The 22081-nt window shown below is 42.3% G+C and overlaps 1 protein-coding gene across 6 annotated transcripts in view; it reads left to right on the forward strand.

The window, feature by feature from the left end:
* The window catches only part of LOC146057646 (inactive dipeptidyl peptidase 10-like), a 110892-nt gene that overhangs the window by 22010 nt on the left and 66801 nt on the right, over positions 1-22081 (forward strand). For all 6 annotated transcript variants that reach the window (XR_014469758.1, XM_083169127.1, XM_083169128.1 and 3 more), the window contains exons 2-8: positions 778-892; positions 3367-3462; positions 9462-9556; positions 11123-11197; positions 16551-16603; positions 19363-19444; positions 19945-20065. Coding sequence is in view for 5 of the 6 variants with exons in the window: in XM_083169127.1 (XP_083025253.1) it covers positions 778-892; positions 3367-3462; positions 9462-9556; positions 11123-11197; positions 16551-16603; positions 19363-19444; positions 19945-20065 (637 nt within the window). In the remaining variant the exon portion in view is untranslated. The remainder of the gene's footprint in view (positions 1-777; positions 893-3366; positions 3463-9461; positions 9557-11122; positions 11198-16550; positions 16604-19362; positions 19445-19944; positions 20066-22081) is intronic.

Here is a 22081-nt window from a genome sequence, read left to right on the forward strand (position 1 = left end):
TTCCCAAACTGTGTGCCGTGGCACCCTGGGATGCCTTGGGAGACTTGCAGGGGTGCCCTGGACTGGTGGTCCATATCCATGGAAAAATTATTTATGACCAATGCAATAGGCAAACCGTGGACAAACAGAAGTGAAACCTGTCCGTTACTACATAACTGACACTAAGGATGAGATATAAACAAAATTTACTTCATTTCATTTTTTTCTGATTTTATCAATGATAAACTTTTGCCCTTGGGGTGCAGTGAAAACATTCTAATATTTAGGGGTGCCGTGATTCAGAAAAGTTTGGGAACCACTGCCCTAGACAGACAGTAACCCAGCTGCAATGCCAGACACTGACCCTAAGCTATGTCACTGATGCTGTATGTCAGTTACCCATAGGTTCAGACTCTCATTGGTCCATCACATACTGTATACATTTGTACAATCTGTATTTTAGAACTTGTTTTATTTCCCTACACAATGAACACTATCATGAGATAAACAAGATGACGTATTGTCAGTGGTGCAACTGGATATTTGTTCACCAAAGGTGAAAAATGTATTGTCACCTTTATATCAGCTGCACTCCTCGCACCAATGGTAGTTATGTCCTTGCGTGAAATACCTGGTAGTCTGATTGCCTTATTAGATATTTCCACCTTTTTATACATACACATCTTAAATATAAATATTTACAGAATATATAAAAGATCTGATACCTGTACTAACAATGTTTTCCTAGAATATTTTCTAAAGTAAAAAAAACAATGTTACTTGTGTTTTGTCTACCAGGACATGGGGGGCTCCGGGGCCCCACCTCGTAACTGGCGTGGAATTGTCCTATCGATGCTGGTGATTGCTATAGTGATGTCTCTAGTGCTGTTATCTATATTTGTGCTCTCTCCAGGTGAGGAATGCATGTCTTGTCATTACCTTTCTTAATCATAAATAAGATGGTTTGCAGTAGAACATAAAAGACGCCTGCAATATAGACACAACCCACGCTACTTCTGATGGTCAGTATACGGATATCAGAATTCCAACCACCGGTACTCCGACAGGGTGGTGAGCACTAAGATGTCCCTAGCTGGCTTGGTGGCTTGCTGCGCTCACCACAGGTTCTATTCTTCCTCTAAGGGGGTTGTGGACCCCACCAGGTAGAATAGCCCCTGTCAGTCGGGATCCCTGATGGTGGAATCCCGACTGTGGGAGCATCATCCGGCACCCCTACAATGCTACCACTGTATAAACATTTGTGCTGCCATCAGGGGAAAATGTCAGTATTGTTCTTTTTAAAGCTTGGTACATAATAGACACATGCTCCGTGACAGGAGCCGGGTGCTACCCTGTAACATTACCGGCAGCCCCTGGCTCCCCACCACCTCCCATACAGCCATGTCCTCTCCCACGAGGCCCCGGCTATTGCCCCATTTTGCGTCTGCCCGGCACAAGGTATCCTCAGGGTAAGTTATGCCCCTGTTTATAAGGTATTCTGGGTGTTCAGCATTGTGAAATAGGAAATCATATGTTAATGATTCAGCCCTCAGAAAAAGGCTTTTAGGGACAAATCAAATTGCCCGGGAATTGTAGCAACAGGCACGATTACAGCAAGATAGTCGATAATCCTAACCTTCACCCTCACCATTCCTAATATAACATGCTGCCTGGTAGATTAGATAAAGTTGGGTACTGAGCTGAAAGCTAGTATTGTATATAAAGAAATAGTATTGGGCAATGGGTGACTCCCATTCCCTCTGCTATGTGCCCACTCTTCACTAGTTTTCTCCATTCGAGGGTTCCCTCTACTATTCCCTGCTTATTCCTCTGATGGGAGTTGCTTGAGATTACCCTAATATATACATATTGTCCTGTGGTGTTATGTTAGCAGTAATCCGATTCCTTACAATCTATTGTTTGAAACCAGTGGTTCTCAAACCCGGTTCTCGGGACCTCACACAGGTCATGTTTTCCAGGTCACCGGCAGATGCAAAGTGTATCAACAGTTGTTATTTGTCTTTAAATACATTGACATCCTTCAAAATAATCCTTAAAAATATCCAGGTTTTCTTTAAATGCTGCTCGCTTGTCCTTGCCAACAGGAAGTTTATTCCCTACTGCATGGCATGTTTCTCTATGCCCTAGGCAAAGCATGAACATCTTCCCTCCTACTTGCAGTACTTATTTGCCAATCTGTTGCACACATGGCATTTGTAAAATGTAATGATAACTACTACCTCCTCCTGTCTGGCTGGCTGGCAAGGCTGCAGTGTAGATGGTCTCCATGTATTTATGTCTAATAAAGAAATTTGCCAGATTCTAGTCAAATAGAGAAGGGTTCCAAATGTAAGATTTGGTTTATTTCATTTTTTATTATATAAAGAAAATAAGGGGGTTAAAAAATAAGGAAACAGGGAGAGTGGATTGGAGGGACAGGTCATACGTGGGCATAATCTAGGCATAAATGTAATAAAGAAAATAGAGTAGAACAGTAGAATAGAGTAACCATCTGAGTCCCCTGATGGAGGATCATTCAAATTAAAGGGAGAAGAAGAGATCTGGAAGGTGGTGTTTGGAGCAGGAAAACCTGTAATAGTTTCTGTTGTAATTTTAAATCAGAAAAAAAGCTTATCCTTCCCATCTTCCAACTGGCTCTCCCTCACCCCCCACCCCCCAAGTTCTTCATCACATGCCCAACAATGTACCTCACATGTCTCCCTTCTTCTCCCTTACAATCCCCCACCACAGAAGATTACTCACTTCATGCCCCCCAGTGTTTCCCACATACCCCTTCCCCATATTCCCCTTCACATTCCTCCATGCTGTCTGTACTCAAGCTTCTCCCTCACATGCCACCTTCTACACAGGTTATTCCCAACATGCCCAGCTGTGTTACCCTCATAACCTGCCCCGTTCATCCCCTTTCATGCCCCTTTGCTCACACGTGTTACCCTTAATTTCCTCTCTGAACCTCAGCTTCTCCCTCACATGTTTGACTGATTTACTATAATGGGAGTTGTATTGTAGATGGGATGTTGTGATGGGCAACCAATCAGATTCTATTTACTGTCTTCCAGAAGCTTCTAAATAAATATGAAGCAGAATTGGTTGCAACCTGCCATCTTCAATAAAACTCCCATCTTAGTAAATAAACCCCTGAGAGAGGGATTTATAGGGGGGGGGGGGGGGACTGGTATGTGGTCACCGTGTCCGGGATCTGCATGTCTCTTAACATGTAGACACACATTCCGGACATAACTATCGTATTTGGTTGTAAGTATTATATATTAAAAGTGTAGATTAGCTTTACATTACTGTTTCCATTTCATTTGTCTATTTTCCATTGCTTATCTGTAATGTTCTACATGCAAACTCTCTGGTCAGACGTTCCAAGAAAACCGGAGAAGTCCCTTTTGACACTGTCTGACCTTGACAGTTTGGATTACCAGCTCCTGATTCCTCATCTTTCTTGGGCAAGCGGTGAGTGATCATTTAATCATCAGTAATCCGTCATGTCCTATAAATGACATTTTGGATTGTCACTTTATAGTATTTTGTAGTTTTGCAGTTGTAATTGTTTTCTAAACACTTCTCAGATGTGACGTCTCACTGGCATATGTAGCTCTCATAAATAAAGCTTACTCCCCTCAGTCACTTCTATAATCTTTATTCAGCATTGTTTGTAACAGAAGAGACGGGCTACAGCTGCATTGCAATATTCATTGTGTATTCGCTGGGGGATACTTTCCTTGGCAGGATGTGTGCCAATTACATGATGCTCACAGCCAATCCTTGGATGTCCTTTGCAGCCCACTACTCCCTGCTGTGCCAAGCACCCAGTCAATCATAACAATTATTGTTTTGCAGGCAGGTACTTACTGTAACTTTTCCAGTTCCCAAGTGATTAAAGTTATATGCAAAGCATGATAACAAACCATGACTTTTAATTTGAATCTATGGCAGTGGCTGCTCTATGGTACAACTTAAAGACATTGGCTAGTGTTTAGCATTCGGTTCATCTAATTTAAGATATAACATTTATTGAAATGTACTGAAAGCAAACCAAATTGTACTGGATTAAATAAAGGGCAAATTGAGTTATTGCACATAGAAATGTAGTTATTAATGGTTCCAAGAAATATCTAAAGAAGGATATTATCTTCATAAATAATATATACATTTATTCCAGAGCAGTGTGTTCAGAAGCTATGAGGACTAACGCAGCCCTAACTTTGTTTATATCGAGGTCTGAGCCTGCTGTTAAATATCCAATTTGGCTCCAGTTACTATAGACATGGCAGGTTGTATCCCTGCTGGCAAAACTGGGGCTCTCACTGCAGTTGGAAGATGATCTATCCCACAGGCCATTCTTCCGACCGGCTATACTAATATTGTTCTAGTTAATTAAGATCACATTACTTACAGGCATTGCTGTACTGTATATGCTGCACTACTGAGCCAATTGCAAATGTGTCTGCTGATATTATAATTTGTTGTTGCCCCATTAGTTGTATCAAGCAATGGAGAGTGATAAAGTGGAGAAAGATAATGTACCAACCAATCAAATTCTGTAATATTTCTACTACAGCCTGAAAAAAATGTCAGTAACTCCCCGGCCAAGAGAAGGAAAATTCTCACTTACCTAACCAAGTTGAAATTGGATGTGGCTTGTCTCCAGGAGACGCATCTAACTGCAGCCGAACATCTCAAATTACAGATGATGGGCTGGAAATTATTGGCGGCTGCCCCATTCAATTCCAAGTCTCGTGGTGTGGCTATTCTTGTTAGACGCTGTTTAAATATCTCTATTACGAAGACCGACATTGACCCCGACGGTCGGTATCTCATAGTTGATATTTCTATTGACAATGTACCTTATGTTTTCTGTACGGTATATGCCCCAAATGTATACAAGAAATCTTTCTTCACCTCCCTAATTGCTAGGTTACTCCCGTATGACCTCTCTACCCTAATCTTATTGGGCGACCTCAACTTAATATCCTCGCCCATTCTGGACAGATCCTCCTCACAGAGAACCCCCACTGCACTACCAAAACTGGGTGTGCCGGCCCTAGCCAAACAACTTCAACTAATAGATACATGGAGGGCAATTAACCCAATAGAGAAAGATTATACTTGTCTTTCTTCTGCGCATCAAACTCTATCCAGAATAGATTATATCTTACTAGCCTCCTCACTCTTTCCTAATATCCAGGAAGCTGTTATTGAACCAATATGTTTATCCGATCATGCTCTTATGTGGATAACACTCCACACCAACACTAATAGAGGTTCTTTCAGGCTATGGAAATTCCCAAATTACCTCTCCCAATCTATCTCTTTCCGAAATAAACTAGATGCAGCCTGGATGGACTTTCAATTTAATAACGCAGAGAGTGCAGAGTCAAATCCGGCTTTGTTTTGGCAATCAGGTAAGGCTGTTATGCGTGGAGTAGTTATCTCCTATGTCGCAGCTGAAAATAAAAAAATGGCAACAGCCTACCTCGATTTACAAACAAACCTAACAAACTCGTTCCAGGCATTTAAATCAACTCCATCCCCTAACAATAAAGCAGCTTACAACACAGCTAAAATTCACTATGATGAATATCTAAAATCAAAAAGCGATAGATATATGTTTTCATCTAACTTCAAATTCCACCGTTATGGAAACAAAACGGGCAAACTCCTATCCAACATTCTACGTGGCTCACAGCCAACCACACTAGTACACCCCCTGCGGAACTATGGTGTCGTCAAGCAGCCAGATAACTGAGGTAATGAGGTCTTTTTATTCGCAGATATATACTGAGCCTCCCCAACACACAAACAACCCCCTGATAGAGTCATCTCCTTCTCCTTGGGTATTTCCCACCCTCCCCCAATATCCAGAGGAATATGCCGATAGACTAGAAGCCCCAATTACATTAGATGAGGTCACGAGAGTGATCCAACAATCTAAACCTTCAAAAGCCCCTGGTCCGGATGGCATGTCCGCGGAATTTTACAAAATTCTCCTGCCCCGACTTGGTGACAGTTTAGTTAAATTCTATAACCATATTATTACTACCCAATCCATCCCGCTATACTTTAATTCTGCGGTTATTAGATTGCTCCCCAAGCCGGGCAGGGATCCAGCACAGCCGGGATCCTACAGACCCATTTCTTTACTTAACTTTGATTATAAGGTATTTACGAAGATCTTGGCAGACAGATTAAAATTTCATTTACCGCGGATCATCCACCCGGACCAGACAGGGTTCATAGTAGGCAGACACTCCGTAATAAATGTTAGGAAGTTGCTAGGAACTATCCATCATATGTCAAACACACCCCCCTCGACCCCTAAACTAATTGTTTCCTTTGACGCCGAGAAGGCATTTGATTTAGTTAATTGGGAATATCTTTTCACAACAATGCACCACTTTGGGTTTACTCCTGGCTTCATTGATATCTTACGCACTTTATACAATTCCCCAGTATCTCAAATATTCTGCAATGGCTCTATCTCCTCATCATTTACAGTTTCAAGGGGCACCAGACAGGGATGCCCATTATCCCCCCTCTTATTTGCCATCGCTATAGAGCCCTTAGCGATCGCAATACGTAACTCTTCCCTAATCGAGGGGATCTCTGTCCAAAACCATGTGCTTAAAGTGTCCTTATATGCGGATGACATGATCCTGTTTCTTTCCAACCCTTCTACATCCCTTCCCGCAGTGCTAGATTTGATAGCTGCCTTTGGCCGAGTCTCAGGGTATAAAGTAAACTTGAGCAAATCTGAGATCCTCCCAATTCAAGGCGCACCACTACTCTTCCAAACATTGCCGATACTCCAACCTTTCCACATCTCCTTCACTTCCATTAAATATCTAGGCATCAATATTCCCTCAGACCTTGCTGACTTATATAAAATAAATTTTACCCCAATAATTGACAAAATCAAGAAGTACCTGGATAGTTGGATGTCTCTGCCCATCTCCCTGCTAGGACGGATAGCGGCGATCAAAAGCGTTCTATTCCCCAAAATTTTTTATATAATGCAGATGTTACCTATAACACTTCGACCCAAAGATATAAAAGTCCTCAATTCTCTTTTCTCTCGCTTCCTGTGGCAAGGGAAAAGACCCCGAATAGCCTTCGCCAAATTGCGTCTACCCCGTAACAAAGGAGGACTGGGCTTTCCAGACCTGACACAATACTCCAATGCCATATTCTTCAGGTACATTAGTGACTGGCTGCTTGACAATAGTTCGTACACAGATACCCAACTAGACTCCGCTCTATTTGCCCCGTTTTCTCCAAACGGTCTGCTCCACACTAAATGGCCAGACCTCCCAGCTTTTATTAAAGAACATCCTTTATTTACAGATACATACAGAGCTTGGATATCCATCTCGAAGAAATTTCATTGTAGCCCCTTATACTTCTCTATGGGGCAACCCAGCCTTTCCTCCATCAATAACTAACTCCACTTTCTCTCAATGGAAAATGAAAGGCCTAGCCTCCATTAATAAAGTGTTTGACCCCGGAGGCGAATTGCTCTCCTTTGCTGACCTCCAATTGCAATACCAGCTCCCCTCTCAAAACTTCTACATGTACCTTCAAGCCAGACATTACGTCCAATCACTTCCTAAGCCGAATAATTCGGATAACACAGCATGCCTTTTTCAATCCCTCCTCAAACTCATTCCCTCTGTCCCATACAGAATCAGTTCTCTATACATACCATTAATATCCCTAACAGCGTCTTCCAGCTGGTCTACAACTTTACAGAAATGGTCCACAGATACCCCCAGCATCTCATTGTTACCTGACCTTCTGTCCCAATACGACACCACCCTTAAATACCTACACTCCTCTTATTTACAAGAAGTCCACATCAGAACGATCCACAGGGCTTATATCTCCCCTGCTCAGAGGAAATACATGACAAATTCAGAGACAGGTGCCTGTGTCAAATGTACAATCTCGCACGCAGATTTCTTTCACTGTATCTGGGGTTGTGGAAAGATACGGAAATTCTGGAACAAAGTCACTCAATTTATTAACTCCATGTTCTCCCTTCACCTGACCCCAGATCCACTGGCATGCATCTGTGGAAACTTCAAAAATTGGAACTTAGGCCCCGACAAACAGAATAAACAATATAAAATTCGACTTCTGGCCACGATAATCACAGTTGCCAAGAAAACCATCCTTATACATTGGACTACCCGGTCGGCTCCCTCCCTTACAGAGGTCAAACAGAAAATGATTCAAATCTTGTATTGCGATAGACGTTCTACGATCCCAGACGTCAAGACAGGGGTAGAGAAATTCTATAAAAAATGGGAGTACTTTATTAATACCCTTGATACCCAATCTCAAGATCACATCATGAGACTGTTTGAAAATACCTCCTGGAACTTGCTGCGTCGGATAGCGACTGGTAATTGACATCCCTAACAGATTAATCATGCCATGTTTTATTTGTGCTTTACTCCAGTTACACCGGAATTACTGCCCTTGATCTCTCACTACTACCCCCCCATACTGCCTCCCTTATGTTTGTCCCCCCCCCTCCCTTGTCTGCCCGTCGTTCCCTTATACAACTCTTTGATTGTCAGATAGTAGTTTTATTTTGTGTTTTCTCTATTTTCTTTTGCATTAGATATAATTATATCTTGTAGGATTTCCATTCTACTATTCCCATTGATTTTACAGTAAAGTTATTTGTATTTGACACTGTCAAATAGGACTGCTGTATATACTGTTTAGATACCATGATTCTGTCATGTTCCGCTTAATTTTCATCGGTCATCTGTCTGACTTTTGTTTCTTTATCCTGTGTTGAAAACCCAATAAAATATATTTAAAAAAAAAAAAAATGTCAGAAGCTTGTTGGTTGCAAATTTATTTCTCTCTACTTTATCTTTAAGGCTTGATTCATCTCCCCCGATTGGTGAATTCCACTTATGATACCACCAAGATGAGATGTATTGGAACATCATAAAATACTGTAGTTCTTCAAAGCATAACAGGAACCCTATAGCGCACCAACAGACGGGATTTTGATAGTCATTAGTCTGATGTTGGAATCCCGACTGCCGGGACTCAGACAGCGGGACAAGCGCAATGAAGCTCCTTGCGGGCTCACTGAGCTCACCATGCTGAAGGTTCGGTGGCTCGCTGCGCCCGCCACCTATTGACCAAGGAGAATAGCTCTTGTGAGTTGAGATCCAGACTGTAGGGATTTTAACATTTAGGATTCCAACGTCGTTGTAATTACTGTTGGAATCCCAACTGCCAGGAGGCCATCCCACACCCATTTATTAGTTGATTCCGCTTTTCAATTTTGGCTTTCACAAAATCCATAAAAAAATACTAACAATATTAATAATGGAACTCATTGATCATAACGACAAACCGAGTGAATATCACAATGATATACTGTCTTTATGTATTTAAAGTGTATGTATTTCCTGTTCTATACTCAGATTCTGAAATTATTCTGGAAACCAGAGATGGAAATCTAATTCGGCAGAATTTAGAAACAAAACAGTCCAGTATCCTACTGAGTAACATCACCTTTGTAAGTACCCCCTACCTCACAAGAAGTAGGGGTAAAATAAAGCTTATAAAAGTGAAAATTGGGGACACTGCCCATAGCAACCAATCAGACTAATTTCTCTATTGCATTCTAGAAAATTATGGCCAGAATCACTTTTAGAAGCTTTAGTAAATTTACCCTGTAATGTTTGCTCAGAGCCAGCCCTAGGCATATGCTCCTGCTACTAGCCATTCCAGTGCTCAGCTCACTAGCCAGTGGTGGCAATCATTGGCCTCTACTCATCTTAAGGAAGGGGGTTTGAGTTGTAATAATGTGTGGCATGGGTGTAAGGGGCATTACTAATTTGTGGAATTACTGTGTGGTATTATGTGTATAAGATGCACTACTGTGTGGTGTAATGTGAGTAAGTTGCAAAACAGCTTGGGGTAATATGAATAGGTGGCAATAAGGTGTCCTGTTATATGAATAAAAAGCAATACAGTGTGGTGTGGTGTAATGTCAATGACAGACACTACTGGCATGTGATAGGATAAGAAGCAATACTGTGAGCTGCAATTTGAATTAGGGGTACTATGATGTGACCATGCCCCTTCCCACTGCCTCTATTTAAATTACACTGAGTAAATTACACCAAAATGAGGATTGCTATGGGTGAACAGTGATGGATGTTGCTGGTTGCTGCTGTGATCTGTGATGCTGGGTGATGGGTGCTGTGCTCGGAGAATAGTTCTGAATGGAACTTGCTGTGGTAGTATGGAGCACCAGACAAAATCTTCACTTGTGCATCAAATTGGTTGGGACCGGCTCTATGACTTCTCAATAGCAAAACATGAACAGAGGTCTGATTCATGTTTTTAAGTAAAGCAATAAAGCAGGCATCTGGGCAAACCATGTTGCACTGCAGGTGGGGCAGATATAACAGGCAGATATAACATGTACAGAAAGATGTTCCTGCTGGTTCATGCAAAAAAATAGCACTGGTTGTATTGTATCACACAATGGAGAGATCAAGTGGAGAATTTGCCTATAGTAGCCAGTCAGTTTCTAACTATAATTTATCTAATGTAGTTTGGAAAATTGCGGATAAAAGGAGATTGGTTGGTATGGGCCACTTCTCCAATTTATCTTTCTTAAAAGTTTGGTATGTGTACTCCCAAAGCTTCAAAATGTATCCCTTCTTTGTTTAAAATGAGTATGGATTAAATTGAATGGTTGAAAGACCATTGGAACAGCTGCCAAGGGGATGGGGGCGAGGTATGAGAAGGCAGATAGAAAGCTTGTAGATATATTTAGGCGTCCTTAGATTCTGTAGTAGATTGATACTGCCCTGCAGCAGGTAGTAAGCCGGTGATACTGGAGGAATTGGGTATGGAAGCAATTGTATAGTGCCAGCAAACACTGACAACAGGTGCAGCAATGTATGTCCATCAGGATATGTTGGGGATGAACTAGCACTAGTACAGTGGATTTCTATGTGTGGTTCCAAGCTTCAAAAAAGATTTGTCATTAGTTGTTTACTAGGTTAGACTCCCTAACTCATAATACACTTATGTAATCCTAATTCTAATGTGACCTTTCTCCTGGCAGATGTCTCTCAGGATGTCCAATGTAAAGCTGTCTGCAGATCTACAGAATCTGCTCATGGTTTCTACAAGCCAAAAGGTATAACCGTATGAAGGATAAAGTGTGTGTATGTGTGTGTGTGTGTGTGTGTGTGTGTGTGTGTTTGTGTGTGTGTGTGTGTATGTATATATATATATATATATATATATATATATATATATATATATATATATATACACACATCTGGGCCTATGGGCCAGATGTACTAAGCCTGGAAAGTGATAAAATGGCGATTGAAAAATCTCCTAACGTGTCATGTCACAGGCTGGGTTTGAAAAATGACAGGTAGGAGCTGATTAGTTGGTGGTTTATTACACTCCATTTGGTCACTTTTCACTCCCTGTATGAGTAATGTGGTTGGTTGGAGTGAATATCTGTGTGTACACACTGGTCCTGTTCAAAATATTTCAGTATGTGAACTCTTTGCCCATTTTAACCTGTATGACACTGAGATGGGTATATACTGGGCTACACTACCAGTGACTACATTACCATACCACATGCATTCATGCAGTTCTGTTCAATAAACGCTTGAAGATTATGAGTTGACAAGAGCAAGAACAGTGTTTCTCACCCGCTGCTTTACCAGATGACAGGCTCAGATTAAATATATTACTAGATGGCACCGCAACTGTTATGATTTATGAACTGATGCTGAATCTACAAGAAACCTAATATTACTGCTGCAATGCGATATACGATCTAACTGAACCATGATGACACTTGTGTCTGTGATTAGACTGGTAATATTATTTTAGCTACCAATCTATTGCATTGACATGCTCCTCCCTGATCCGATGATGATTACTTGCTATTTGTAATTGCTGTGTATGTATGTTTCCATCACAGCACATTGAGAAGTCACAGCTGAATGCTTCTGTACCAGTATGCCGCTAATTTTGTAGGATTGATGCTCTACAATCTCATAATAACGGCTCAGTCCTTAACATGGCAATCTCCTCTGTCTATCTCATTTTAATGAAGGAGTGCGGCTGATGAAGGAACGGTACATCTTTCTGGGCACTCACTGCATTTATGAATAAGAAAATGTATCAGCAGTAGATCTGTGGGACATCAGTAAGCTAATACCTACTTGGAAATCTGGTATAGATGGCAATCTCAAAAATAGTAAATTAATTTATGATTTAAAATGCACTTTGCCACATTCCTTATTAATATCATTAGTGATATTTATTGAGTGTATGCTGGTTACCTGATGGATCAGGACACAGAGGGGATGCTGCTAAGTAGAATGTGTTCAGACATTCTGCAAGCATAAGACCCCGCTTACACATGAAATATTTGTTACAATATATCTCCTTATGCTGTATATTGATTGAATTCTATTCTTCCCTTCTCTGCCTGTGTAGAGTGATATATGGTTGTCATTGCCTATTGGCTGGCATTTGTCTTTGGACAGAGAACATGGTCTGAATGAGAACTTGTCTATAGGGCTCTAAGAACCTTTGCAATAAAATCATAAAACCTAGCTCCCAGCATGCACCGTTACAGCAAGTGTTAACCCTTTCCTAACTTCCCACTGTATATAGTGATGATCTTACAAGTTTCGGTACTTGTGTATTTTGGCGGCGCCCATCGCATCGCATAAAATAAGGCATGCGATGGTATGCGATGCGACGCGATATCGCGCGATACTGTACAATGGCATACAATTTTAAAATTGTATGACATTGTACATGGCATACAATGCCATACAATGGGATGCGATGCGATTAAACATTGTATAAGCACCCTAATGGGTGCTTACAATGTGAAATGCACCCCCACGCCACCCCCCCCCCCACACACACTATAAACGTGAACCCGAAGCGTGGCGAGCGCAGCGAGCCCACGAGGGGCGGCGGTACGCGTCCTCCGACCTTTTCATTCCCCCCACTATCCACGTCGGCGTGGAGTCGAGAATAGAAAGTGTAGCGAGCCACCAAGCCCGAAGCGTAGCGAGCGCAGCGAGCCCCGCGCGGGGACGCGGATAACTGTGAAGCCCGCGAGGGGACTCCAATACCTGTGAAGGTATCCGTATCCCCTCGCGGGGCTCGCTGCGCTCGCCACGCTTCGGGCTCGGTGGCTCGCTGCGCTCGCCACACTTTCTATTCTCAACTCCACGCCGACGTGGATAGTGGGGGTATGAAAAGGTCGGAGGACGCGTGAAAACATCGCGCGATGGGAATCGGGGGGCGCCGCTATAATACACAAGTACCCAAGTTTCTTCAAAGTGGAGCCGCTGTAGTCCCTGATTTGCCTTTGGAATAGCTTAGATTATTCCCCATTTATCACAGTATGGTGATTCGGTTCCCATAATGCAATGCAGACCAGGTAATTGCAAAAGAAAAGGACATGGGTATTTAAAAGCATTTTAAATGAAGCCCTATTGGTGAGTCTGCAATGTTATGTGATGATCATGGCATCAGTAACTAAGAAAATAATATGACTGTGGCCTTGCGCCTTCCCAAATATATGCGTACTGTGTAAGTGAACAAGGGGTATATTGATACTGGTATATGATTCAGATTTTTTCTGTTACCAAATCCTGTGAGTGTTTATGTCACATGAAGTAGCTGTAGTGTATTATTTGATTCTGGCTTTTTCAATGTAATGTGGGAGTTATTCCAGCCATGATCGCTGCTGGGTGATTTAGCAGTGCCCTACGAACAGATAGCCATCACCCAGACAAAGTCAAATCCTACCCTCTGCAAGCCTGCCAATTGTTTGTGAAAATCATTTTGGCTGGTGTCTAGCTGCAAATCCATTCGCAACTCACTCACCATAGAATGTTTTTCCTACTATGTGCAGTCTGTGCGTAACCCGGAATCTACCCTGCATGTGCAATAGAATCAGGTTGATCGAGGCCCGGAACTGACATCACAGACCCTTGCTGAAAATGCTTGGGCATGTCTGCGTTTTGCCCCACACTCCCAGAAAACAGCCTGGTGACACCTACAAATGCCTGCTTCCTGTCAATTAACTTGTGACCGGCTAGCAATCAGTAAAGAGCCGGTCCTGGTTTTAAAAAATCAGGGAACAAATGAAATAGAGGTCACCTGGATTTTTTTAAACCAGCACAAGGCCCAACCAGCCAGCAGGGTATTGCCACAGCCGGGGGGGGGGGGGGGGGGGACGACTTTTTATACAAGTCCAGCTGGCCAAAGCATTACCCCCTGACCGGTCAGCCTGGGTAGGGATCCTGGGGAAGTGGGGACCCCCCAATGAAGGGCCCTCCCCCTCCAGAATTTACCTGCCCAGCCTTGGGGTTGATGGTCTTGTAAAAAATAGAATAAACTATTGTGTATTGCTGTGGAACTATGAGTTCCAGCAAGCCTGCACCACATCCAATGACTTGGAGAACCACAAGTCCCAGCAGTATAGCGTAGTATTTTCCCTGCACACAAACTAAACATGGATTTGCATCCTTTAGGAATAAGCTCGATTTGCTGCTAACTGTGAATGAGGTGCGTAATGAACACGCCACAATGAAGGACTATGTTATCTGCTGTCCAGTTCACTACTGCACTATGGATTTTTTTCCCAGCAAGTTAATACAGCTTAAAACAAGCAGAATCTGGGTAGAAATAAATCATTAATGTGTGAAAACCCATTTACCAACAATTATTGACACAGGAAATTACTATGCTAAAATAAATTGGCGAAACAGGATCTCAGCAGTTAATTGGGTCCTAAGGGACCTATATATATGAGCAGATTTAGTAGTTTGGTCAAACTTCTGAGTGGCTGGATCACTGTGTGGCTGCATCAAAGTGTGCTGCTCACAAACGGATCTGATGACGCACCATTAGGTTTCAGCAATGATAGATAGATGCTGAATACCATCAACAGTTATTTCGGGAACATAAAGGAGGTCATTCTGGTTGACTCGCTATGCTGCGAATTCGCAGTGGCGTAGGGAGTACACATAGGGAGTATACAAAAATGTCAGGGTGGTGTTTTCGCAAATCTACGCATACATTGCGAGTGTTGGGAAGGAAAATCCTTCGCAAAACTAAGTGACTCCAGGGTGTCGCCGGGCTACAAGAAAATGGCAAAGCGCTTGTACCAGCAATCACCACTGTCAATTGCTAAATTACAAACACCGTTAGACTCTACTGAGGCACGCACCATACAAGTTACTCTCATTAACCAATTAGCTAACCATATGTAGTGAATGCATGCCTACGGTAAGCACTGTTCTTGGCTCATATACTGTATATAAATATCTAGTGTCCATGTGATACGGAAACACTGTCATCTATTGGCAGCAAATGAAACTACATCTACTAGCTTTTGAAGGGTTGCCTACCTGACCCTCTCCATGAGGGAGAAAATGCTCTGGTCCTGGACTTCCCTGGTAATGTATGATTGCCATCACCTGTGGTGAAACACCTTTCTTGTCAGGGAAGTCCAGGAACAGAGCATTTTCTCCCTGAAGGAGAGAGTCAGGTAGGCAACCTTGATATATATGTGTGTGTATATGTGAGAGCTTTATCTCAATCTTATTACAAACTGTTGCTGTGTGCATGTTTAAAGTTTCATTTGGAAACAATCTTACCACCAAATGTGTTTAATAACTGGCACTACATGTGTGTGACATTTTTCACTCTATCAGTGTCCAAACTTCCATATGCTGTATATAGTCCCAAACACAACTGCACCGTTTAATTTGTGTGTTGTCTACTGTGTCCACACACTGATTATGTTGATGTTGACCCAGATTAAACAAGTCTTCAATTACTCACAAAAACTATCGTGATTGAAGATGTTTATTAAAGGAACTAGTGTGTTTACCGAGTGTGTATAGTTAAACATCCAAACACAAAGAATGAGCGTGTGCATACGTACGCACATAGCAGTAACCTGAGCACACGGAAATGTGCAAAGGAATATGCAAATGTGCGGTGGCCTTGTGCCCATTTCCCTTTGTGTACAGTTGCGAAGGCTTGCGTACTGGTGCAAATGGTTGCTCTGTGTATTTGTGTGTGTGAATATGCGCACAAACGAGTCAACCAGAATCAGGACCAAAGTGTATTGGCTCTTTTAGCCATAGGTATCAGGCCAGGTTACTTGAGTGGTTGAAAATTAATTTTAGAGGCTGATGCAGAGAAGGCCACAATGGCACTCTAGGGGGTCTATGTACTAAGACCTAGAGATAGATAAAGTGTATGGTAAATAAGTGGATGGTAGATAAAGTACCAGCCAATCAGAACTTAATTGTCATGTTACAGGCTCGGGATAAAAAATTACCTAAGGAGCTGGTTGGTTGATGCTTTATCTTTGCAAATGCTTAAAATTGCCCTACCACACAGCCCATGCTAGAGCTCTACTATCAGCTTATGTCCCTTTTGCGTACTTGTATTGATATGTTTTCTTTAATCTATTACAGGTTGAAGGCATGTCCTTCACTGCTTCCTACACTATATACAACATCCAGAGCAGGTAAGAGGGGAGAAAAAAAGGGTGCCGGACGGGGTCCCGACAGTCGGGTTCCCAACAGTCATTAACCCGACGTCGGTATCCCGACTGGTAAAACACCGACGGCCGGGTTCCCGACGGCCGTCGGCTATTTTCCCTCGTGGGGGGTCCACGACCCCCATAGAGGGAGAATAGAATAGGTGGTGAGCGTAGCCACCGTGCCCGCAGCGTGGCAAGCGCAATGAGCCCGCAAGGGGCTTTGTTGCGCTGGCCACGCTGTCTGTGTCCGGGCAGTCAGGATCCCGACTGTCGGAGAAACATACCACACCCAGAAAAAAAGACTACATAGTTTCTGCTTATCCCCAATGGCAGGCTCTTATGAACATTAAGGAGCCTATTATTGCTAAGCCCGCCCATTACTCTCTCAAAGTAAGATTTTATTGACACAATAAAAAAATAGCTTTATCGAGAATATATTATTAGGGCTGTTGAGTTGATAACCAACAGCGCTCATATGGAAGAAACATGACTCATTACTTAAAAATATGCTTTATTGAAGTTTAAAGCATTTTTCATTCTTTTAGGGGCAGCTCTGAGATGTCAAAGGGGGATATTTAATCCTGGATTGCGACTGTCGGAACGTTCCAACAGTCGGAATCCTGGCCGCTCGACAGTTTATCAAGTGGTGAAAAAGGGGTGTGCCGTCTAAAACGGCCGTGGATTGTTGGGAAATGGCCGCAAATTCCACAATCCACCGCCGTTTCCGACAAAACAGATTGGAAGGTGCACTTTGCAAGATATTTACGCAAGACAAAATGGTAATGGCGGGAATAACATAAGTGCATGGTGTGTGGCCAGGTCAAGCATGAGTTCATTAAAGAACTACACTGCCAGCTGGTGAAATATGGCATGCTGGTGGCAAGGGGGAAGCTGGCTCCATCTGTAGTTTCATTTAAGTCTGAGCAGTCACATTTAGTGCAATGTATCTATTATCATAACGCATATTCAGTTCCCTTCTGGGAACTAGTCATACTGTATATTAAATGCTAGTTGTCATGTTCCAATTATTGCATTACTCATAGGAACTTATATTACTCATAGCTATAATGAGGTTCTAACAAAATAATTTGAAACTTGACAGTTTTATTAGATCCTGTAATGATTTTAACAAAACATCTGAAATTTTATCATATTTTTTACATTTTGATATTTGTCCTGAGCAACAACATCAAATGTGGGGATCTATTGATCCTGTTTTGGTTAGAAAAAAAGGGTTATTATTGCTTCTACCACTTTAATAAGATATCAACTGAAGATAAATCACTATTCTATTGGGTATGGTATAACTGACCAATGGTCATTTCTCAAACACTGTCAGGAGCCAGACAGTGGGGCGAGCTCATTCAAGCCCCTTGCCGGCTTTGTCGGGATTACGATGTTGGAGAAACGACCGTCAGAATCCCGACTGTCAGTGACTGATCTGGCACCCTTTCTATTGTAGTATATCTCTCTGGGCAGTATTCAATGGAAAAAATTCTCTGTGCATGGCGAGAGATTTTTTCTTTCGCCATGCACTCTCCCTGTTCCGGAGCCTCCTGCTCCCACTATTCAATGTATTTAAGACTCGCCGCCACTCGCGGCGAGTCTTAACCCCTGCAGCGGACGAGCGTCCGCGGCAGGGAGCTTTCAGGGAGCTGGGGGACGGAAGCAGCCAGAGAGATTAAAGTCTCCCTGGCTGCTCCAGAGGAATGTGGAGAGGAGGAGGGCTCCCCGGGACCCAGGCAGCACAGGCTGCCCCCCCTATAGCCAGCGGGGGACCCAGTATTCACTGCACCCGATCGTGCATATTATCGATCGGGTGCAGTGAATATATGAATATCTAATGAGCGGCTCCAGCGCTCCAGCGCTGGCTGCACTGTGTAAAAAAAAAAAAGAAATTAAAAAAAATATTTTTTTTAAATTAAATACATATTCATGTGCTATAAGCACATGAATAAAAATAACATGCCCCTTCACAGAAAAAAAAACCTGATTTTTTTACACCAAAATTTAAAAAAAAAAAACATTTTAGTTTAAAAGTTCACATTCCAGCTCTCCATCAAAAGATGGAGAATTTCTACACGGAGAGAGACGGCGAAAATCACTTAGAAAGACGGCGAATATTTCACATTGAATAGGGTGGTTCACTTTTGGAGAGCAAAATGCTCCGTCCAAGGCGAAAAAAGCAAAAATTCTCCATAAAACATGGAGAATTTTTCTTATTGAATACTGCCCTCTGTGCTGCTCCTATAGACATATAGGGGAAGGCAGGTAAGTGCAATTTATTAAGCAGTGCAAAGCATGAGATGGAGTTACCTATAAGCAGCAATGCTTGGTGGTGTCACAGCATTCCTTATTACCTTATTGTACACATGTAGGTCATGATCTGATGCCTTGCTTTCAGTGCTAGTGTGTTGTATCTCCCAGCAATAGCAGCTCTGGCATTTTATTTAATTAAATATGAATGTTATGCAGTCATTAGATCTGCAGTGTCTAGGTCAACAGTCAAAAGGTCGACATTGTCAAAAGGTCAACAGTAGATCTAGACATTGTAGATCTAATATACCTAATATATCTAATGTATCACTTTTTTCTGGATGTTTCCTCAAACAGATACATTGTATATACTGAGCAAATGTTGTGTTTCCAGAATTATATTTATCTTATGATGAAATTCACACGATATGCCAGAACACTGGCACTTTATAATCAAGAAACTAATATTCATTGCTTATTACGTACAGGGATCTGTGGACTCTAAGTCCGCCTGGAAGGAATGAGAGTACTCTGCAATATGCTGACTGGGGACCTCGTGGCAGTCAGCTGGTGAGTCATGTGGAAAAGGTTGTCTTCCAGGCCTGTGTTTTATGCACTTCGGTGGCAACGGGATACGGTCACTAGGTCACTAAGCATTAGGTCTGCCACTGAAGGACAACATGCATGTAGGTCGACATGACTGAAGGTCATTAGGTCGACACAAGTATTAGGTCGACATGGGGAAGGTTGACAGTCAAAAGGTCGACATGGGGTTTTTCTTTTCATTTTTTTTGAGCCGACATGTGCCGGCAGACGGTATTTCATGCCCTAGCATCCAATAGTGTGCCAAGCGTAGCGAGGCACGGCGAACGTACGAGGTGCACTTATTAAGTGTCCATGACGACTGTGTCGACATTCATATCTTATCAATAATAATAATAATAATAATATGTTTACATTTTGCCTGGATTTGGTCCCTATATCATATATTGAGCCCATAGTGTTTAAAAGTCTACAAATTAAATCATTAAAAATTATTTCTAATTAATTTTTTATTGTATGCTTTCTAGATGTTCATCTTTAAAAATGATATATACTATCAAGAGGCAGCTTCTGGTCCTGTACGTAGACTCACTTCATCTGGGGATCCAGAAAATGTGCTCAATGGTATCGCTGACTGGACCTACCAAGGTGAGGCTCTGTAAGATGCGTTTCTAGTGGTGAGATTTCTGGTAATATGACTATATCTGTGTAATGTAACAGCTTGACATATAAATAGATGGCAGAGCAATTCTTCATCTTACTAAAATGAAGAATCCCCATCATTTGCAATCCTAATCTCCCTCTTGAAGGTAAAAGGGGGAAATTTACTAAGGTGAATACGCCCATTTTAGGCATAGTCGTCAGCAGTTGTTTGCCAATACAACCGCCTACATGTATTTTTGGCATTTACTATGCCGAAAATACGACAATTCCTACTCATGGCACATTTGTATTTAGGTATACGAATGTATACGCCATCAACAGAATACGAGTAGGAATCACCATTCATTTGAATGTGATTCCTAATTTAATATGTGGCCGTATGTAAAATACAGCTGCTAATTGCTGCAATATGGCCGCTAATGGCAGCGAAAATACACCTGGAAAATACAACACATTTTATAAATAAATAAATAAATAGTATAAAAAACATTATGGGGTCCCCCCCCACGACCATAACCAGCGCCGGCCTCAAAGAGCTGGTCCTGGTTTTAAAAATCGTGGGGCAAACCATGTAGGCGTACCCTGGATATTTAAAAACCAGCACCAGGCTCAAGGGCCAGTCCTGGTTCCCAAAATGCGGGGGAGGGGGGGGGGGACAAAACAAGTAGGGGTTCCCCCATCTTTCGAGAACCACCGGGCCCAATCAGCCAGCAGGGTAATGCCAAAGCCGGGAGGGAGACTTTTTATACAAGTCCCCCCGGCCAATGTATTAATCTCCTGACAGGCCAGCACGGGCCCCTGCCTGGGCTGAAACACGGTACTGTCTGCAGTGCCCCTGGGCTGTGGGCACAGGGCTGATATTTGTGTTAAAAATATATAAACCTTTTGGGTTCTGCTGTGGAACTATGAGTCCCAGCAAGCCTGGGCCACATACTGGGACTAGGAGAACCACAAGTCCCAGCATGCGGCCCATTAATGGACTTGCTGGGACTCTTAGTTCCATAGCGGAACCAATAGGCAAATAAAGACACAAACACTTTATTTCATACAGATACTCAATTACATCTTGACCCAAATCAATCTTTGGTCCCCTTGTCCTGTAGAATCCATATGGGGTACCTGCGGAAGGAAACCATACTCACCTGACCAGGGTCCTCTGGCAAAGATCAAGACCTCTTCATTCCATGTAGGCATCTGGGGGGTTAAAAAATAACAAAACAAATGATCCGACACCAGTAGGTCAAGTGATTAAAAGTGCCAGGTGAGAATTATTTCTGGGGACCCCCCGGTACTATTGGATGTCTAGTAGCGCGATATTCTTACACAATTCATGAATGGTGACAGCCCTGGGCCATAATGGTTCGTGGATAGGTTGCACACTATAAACGAAGAAATGACACGGACACATCTTAAATTTTTCCATTGCATGTATTTATTGCAGACAATATATGTTTCAATTGCTAATATTGAACAAAGATGTCAATTTCCCAATGTGCATGCTAATTCTGTTAAAATGATCATATTTGTAATCAGATTGTAGATTGTGACTTACGGTGTTTCAATAAAACATATAATTAAAAAAAAAATAGTGCCAGGGATCAAGGGCTTTGTAGGGAGAGCATTGCCAATTGTGGCTGCAGGCCACTACAGCTGACTGACTGCTAAGCATGAGGAGCGCAGGGACTGTTTATTTCCTTATTTTCTGTATGTGCCCTATGCTATCAGGCCTGAGTATGTTATGAATACTACTGTGTAATCACTGGATAACATACATAATTTCAAGTTACGGTTTTAGTGTGTGTGTGTGTGTGTGTGTGTGTGTGTGTGTGTGTGTGTGTGTGTGTGTGTCCTTTTGTATTTCACTCCTGCAGCTATTAAGACAGCAATGAATGTATACATTCTCGATCTTCTTTGGGCAACACTGATTTTGAGTGGTAAATAAAAGGTTTATGTATGTGGCCAGCTTGAATATTATGGCACCCATTGAACTAAGTGTCTCTG

This window comes from Crinia signifera, chromosome 2, assembly GCF_055691185.1.
Source record: "Crinia signifera chromosome 2, ASM5569118v1, whole genome shotgun sequence".
In the NCBI taxonomy this organism is placed as follows: Eukaryota; Metazoa; Chordata; class Amphibia; order Anura; family Myobatrachidae; genus Crinia; species Crinia signifera.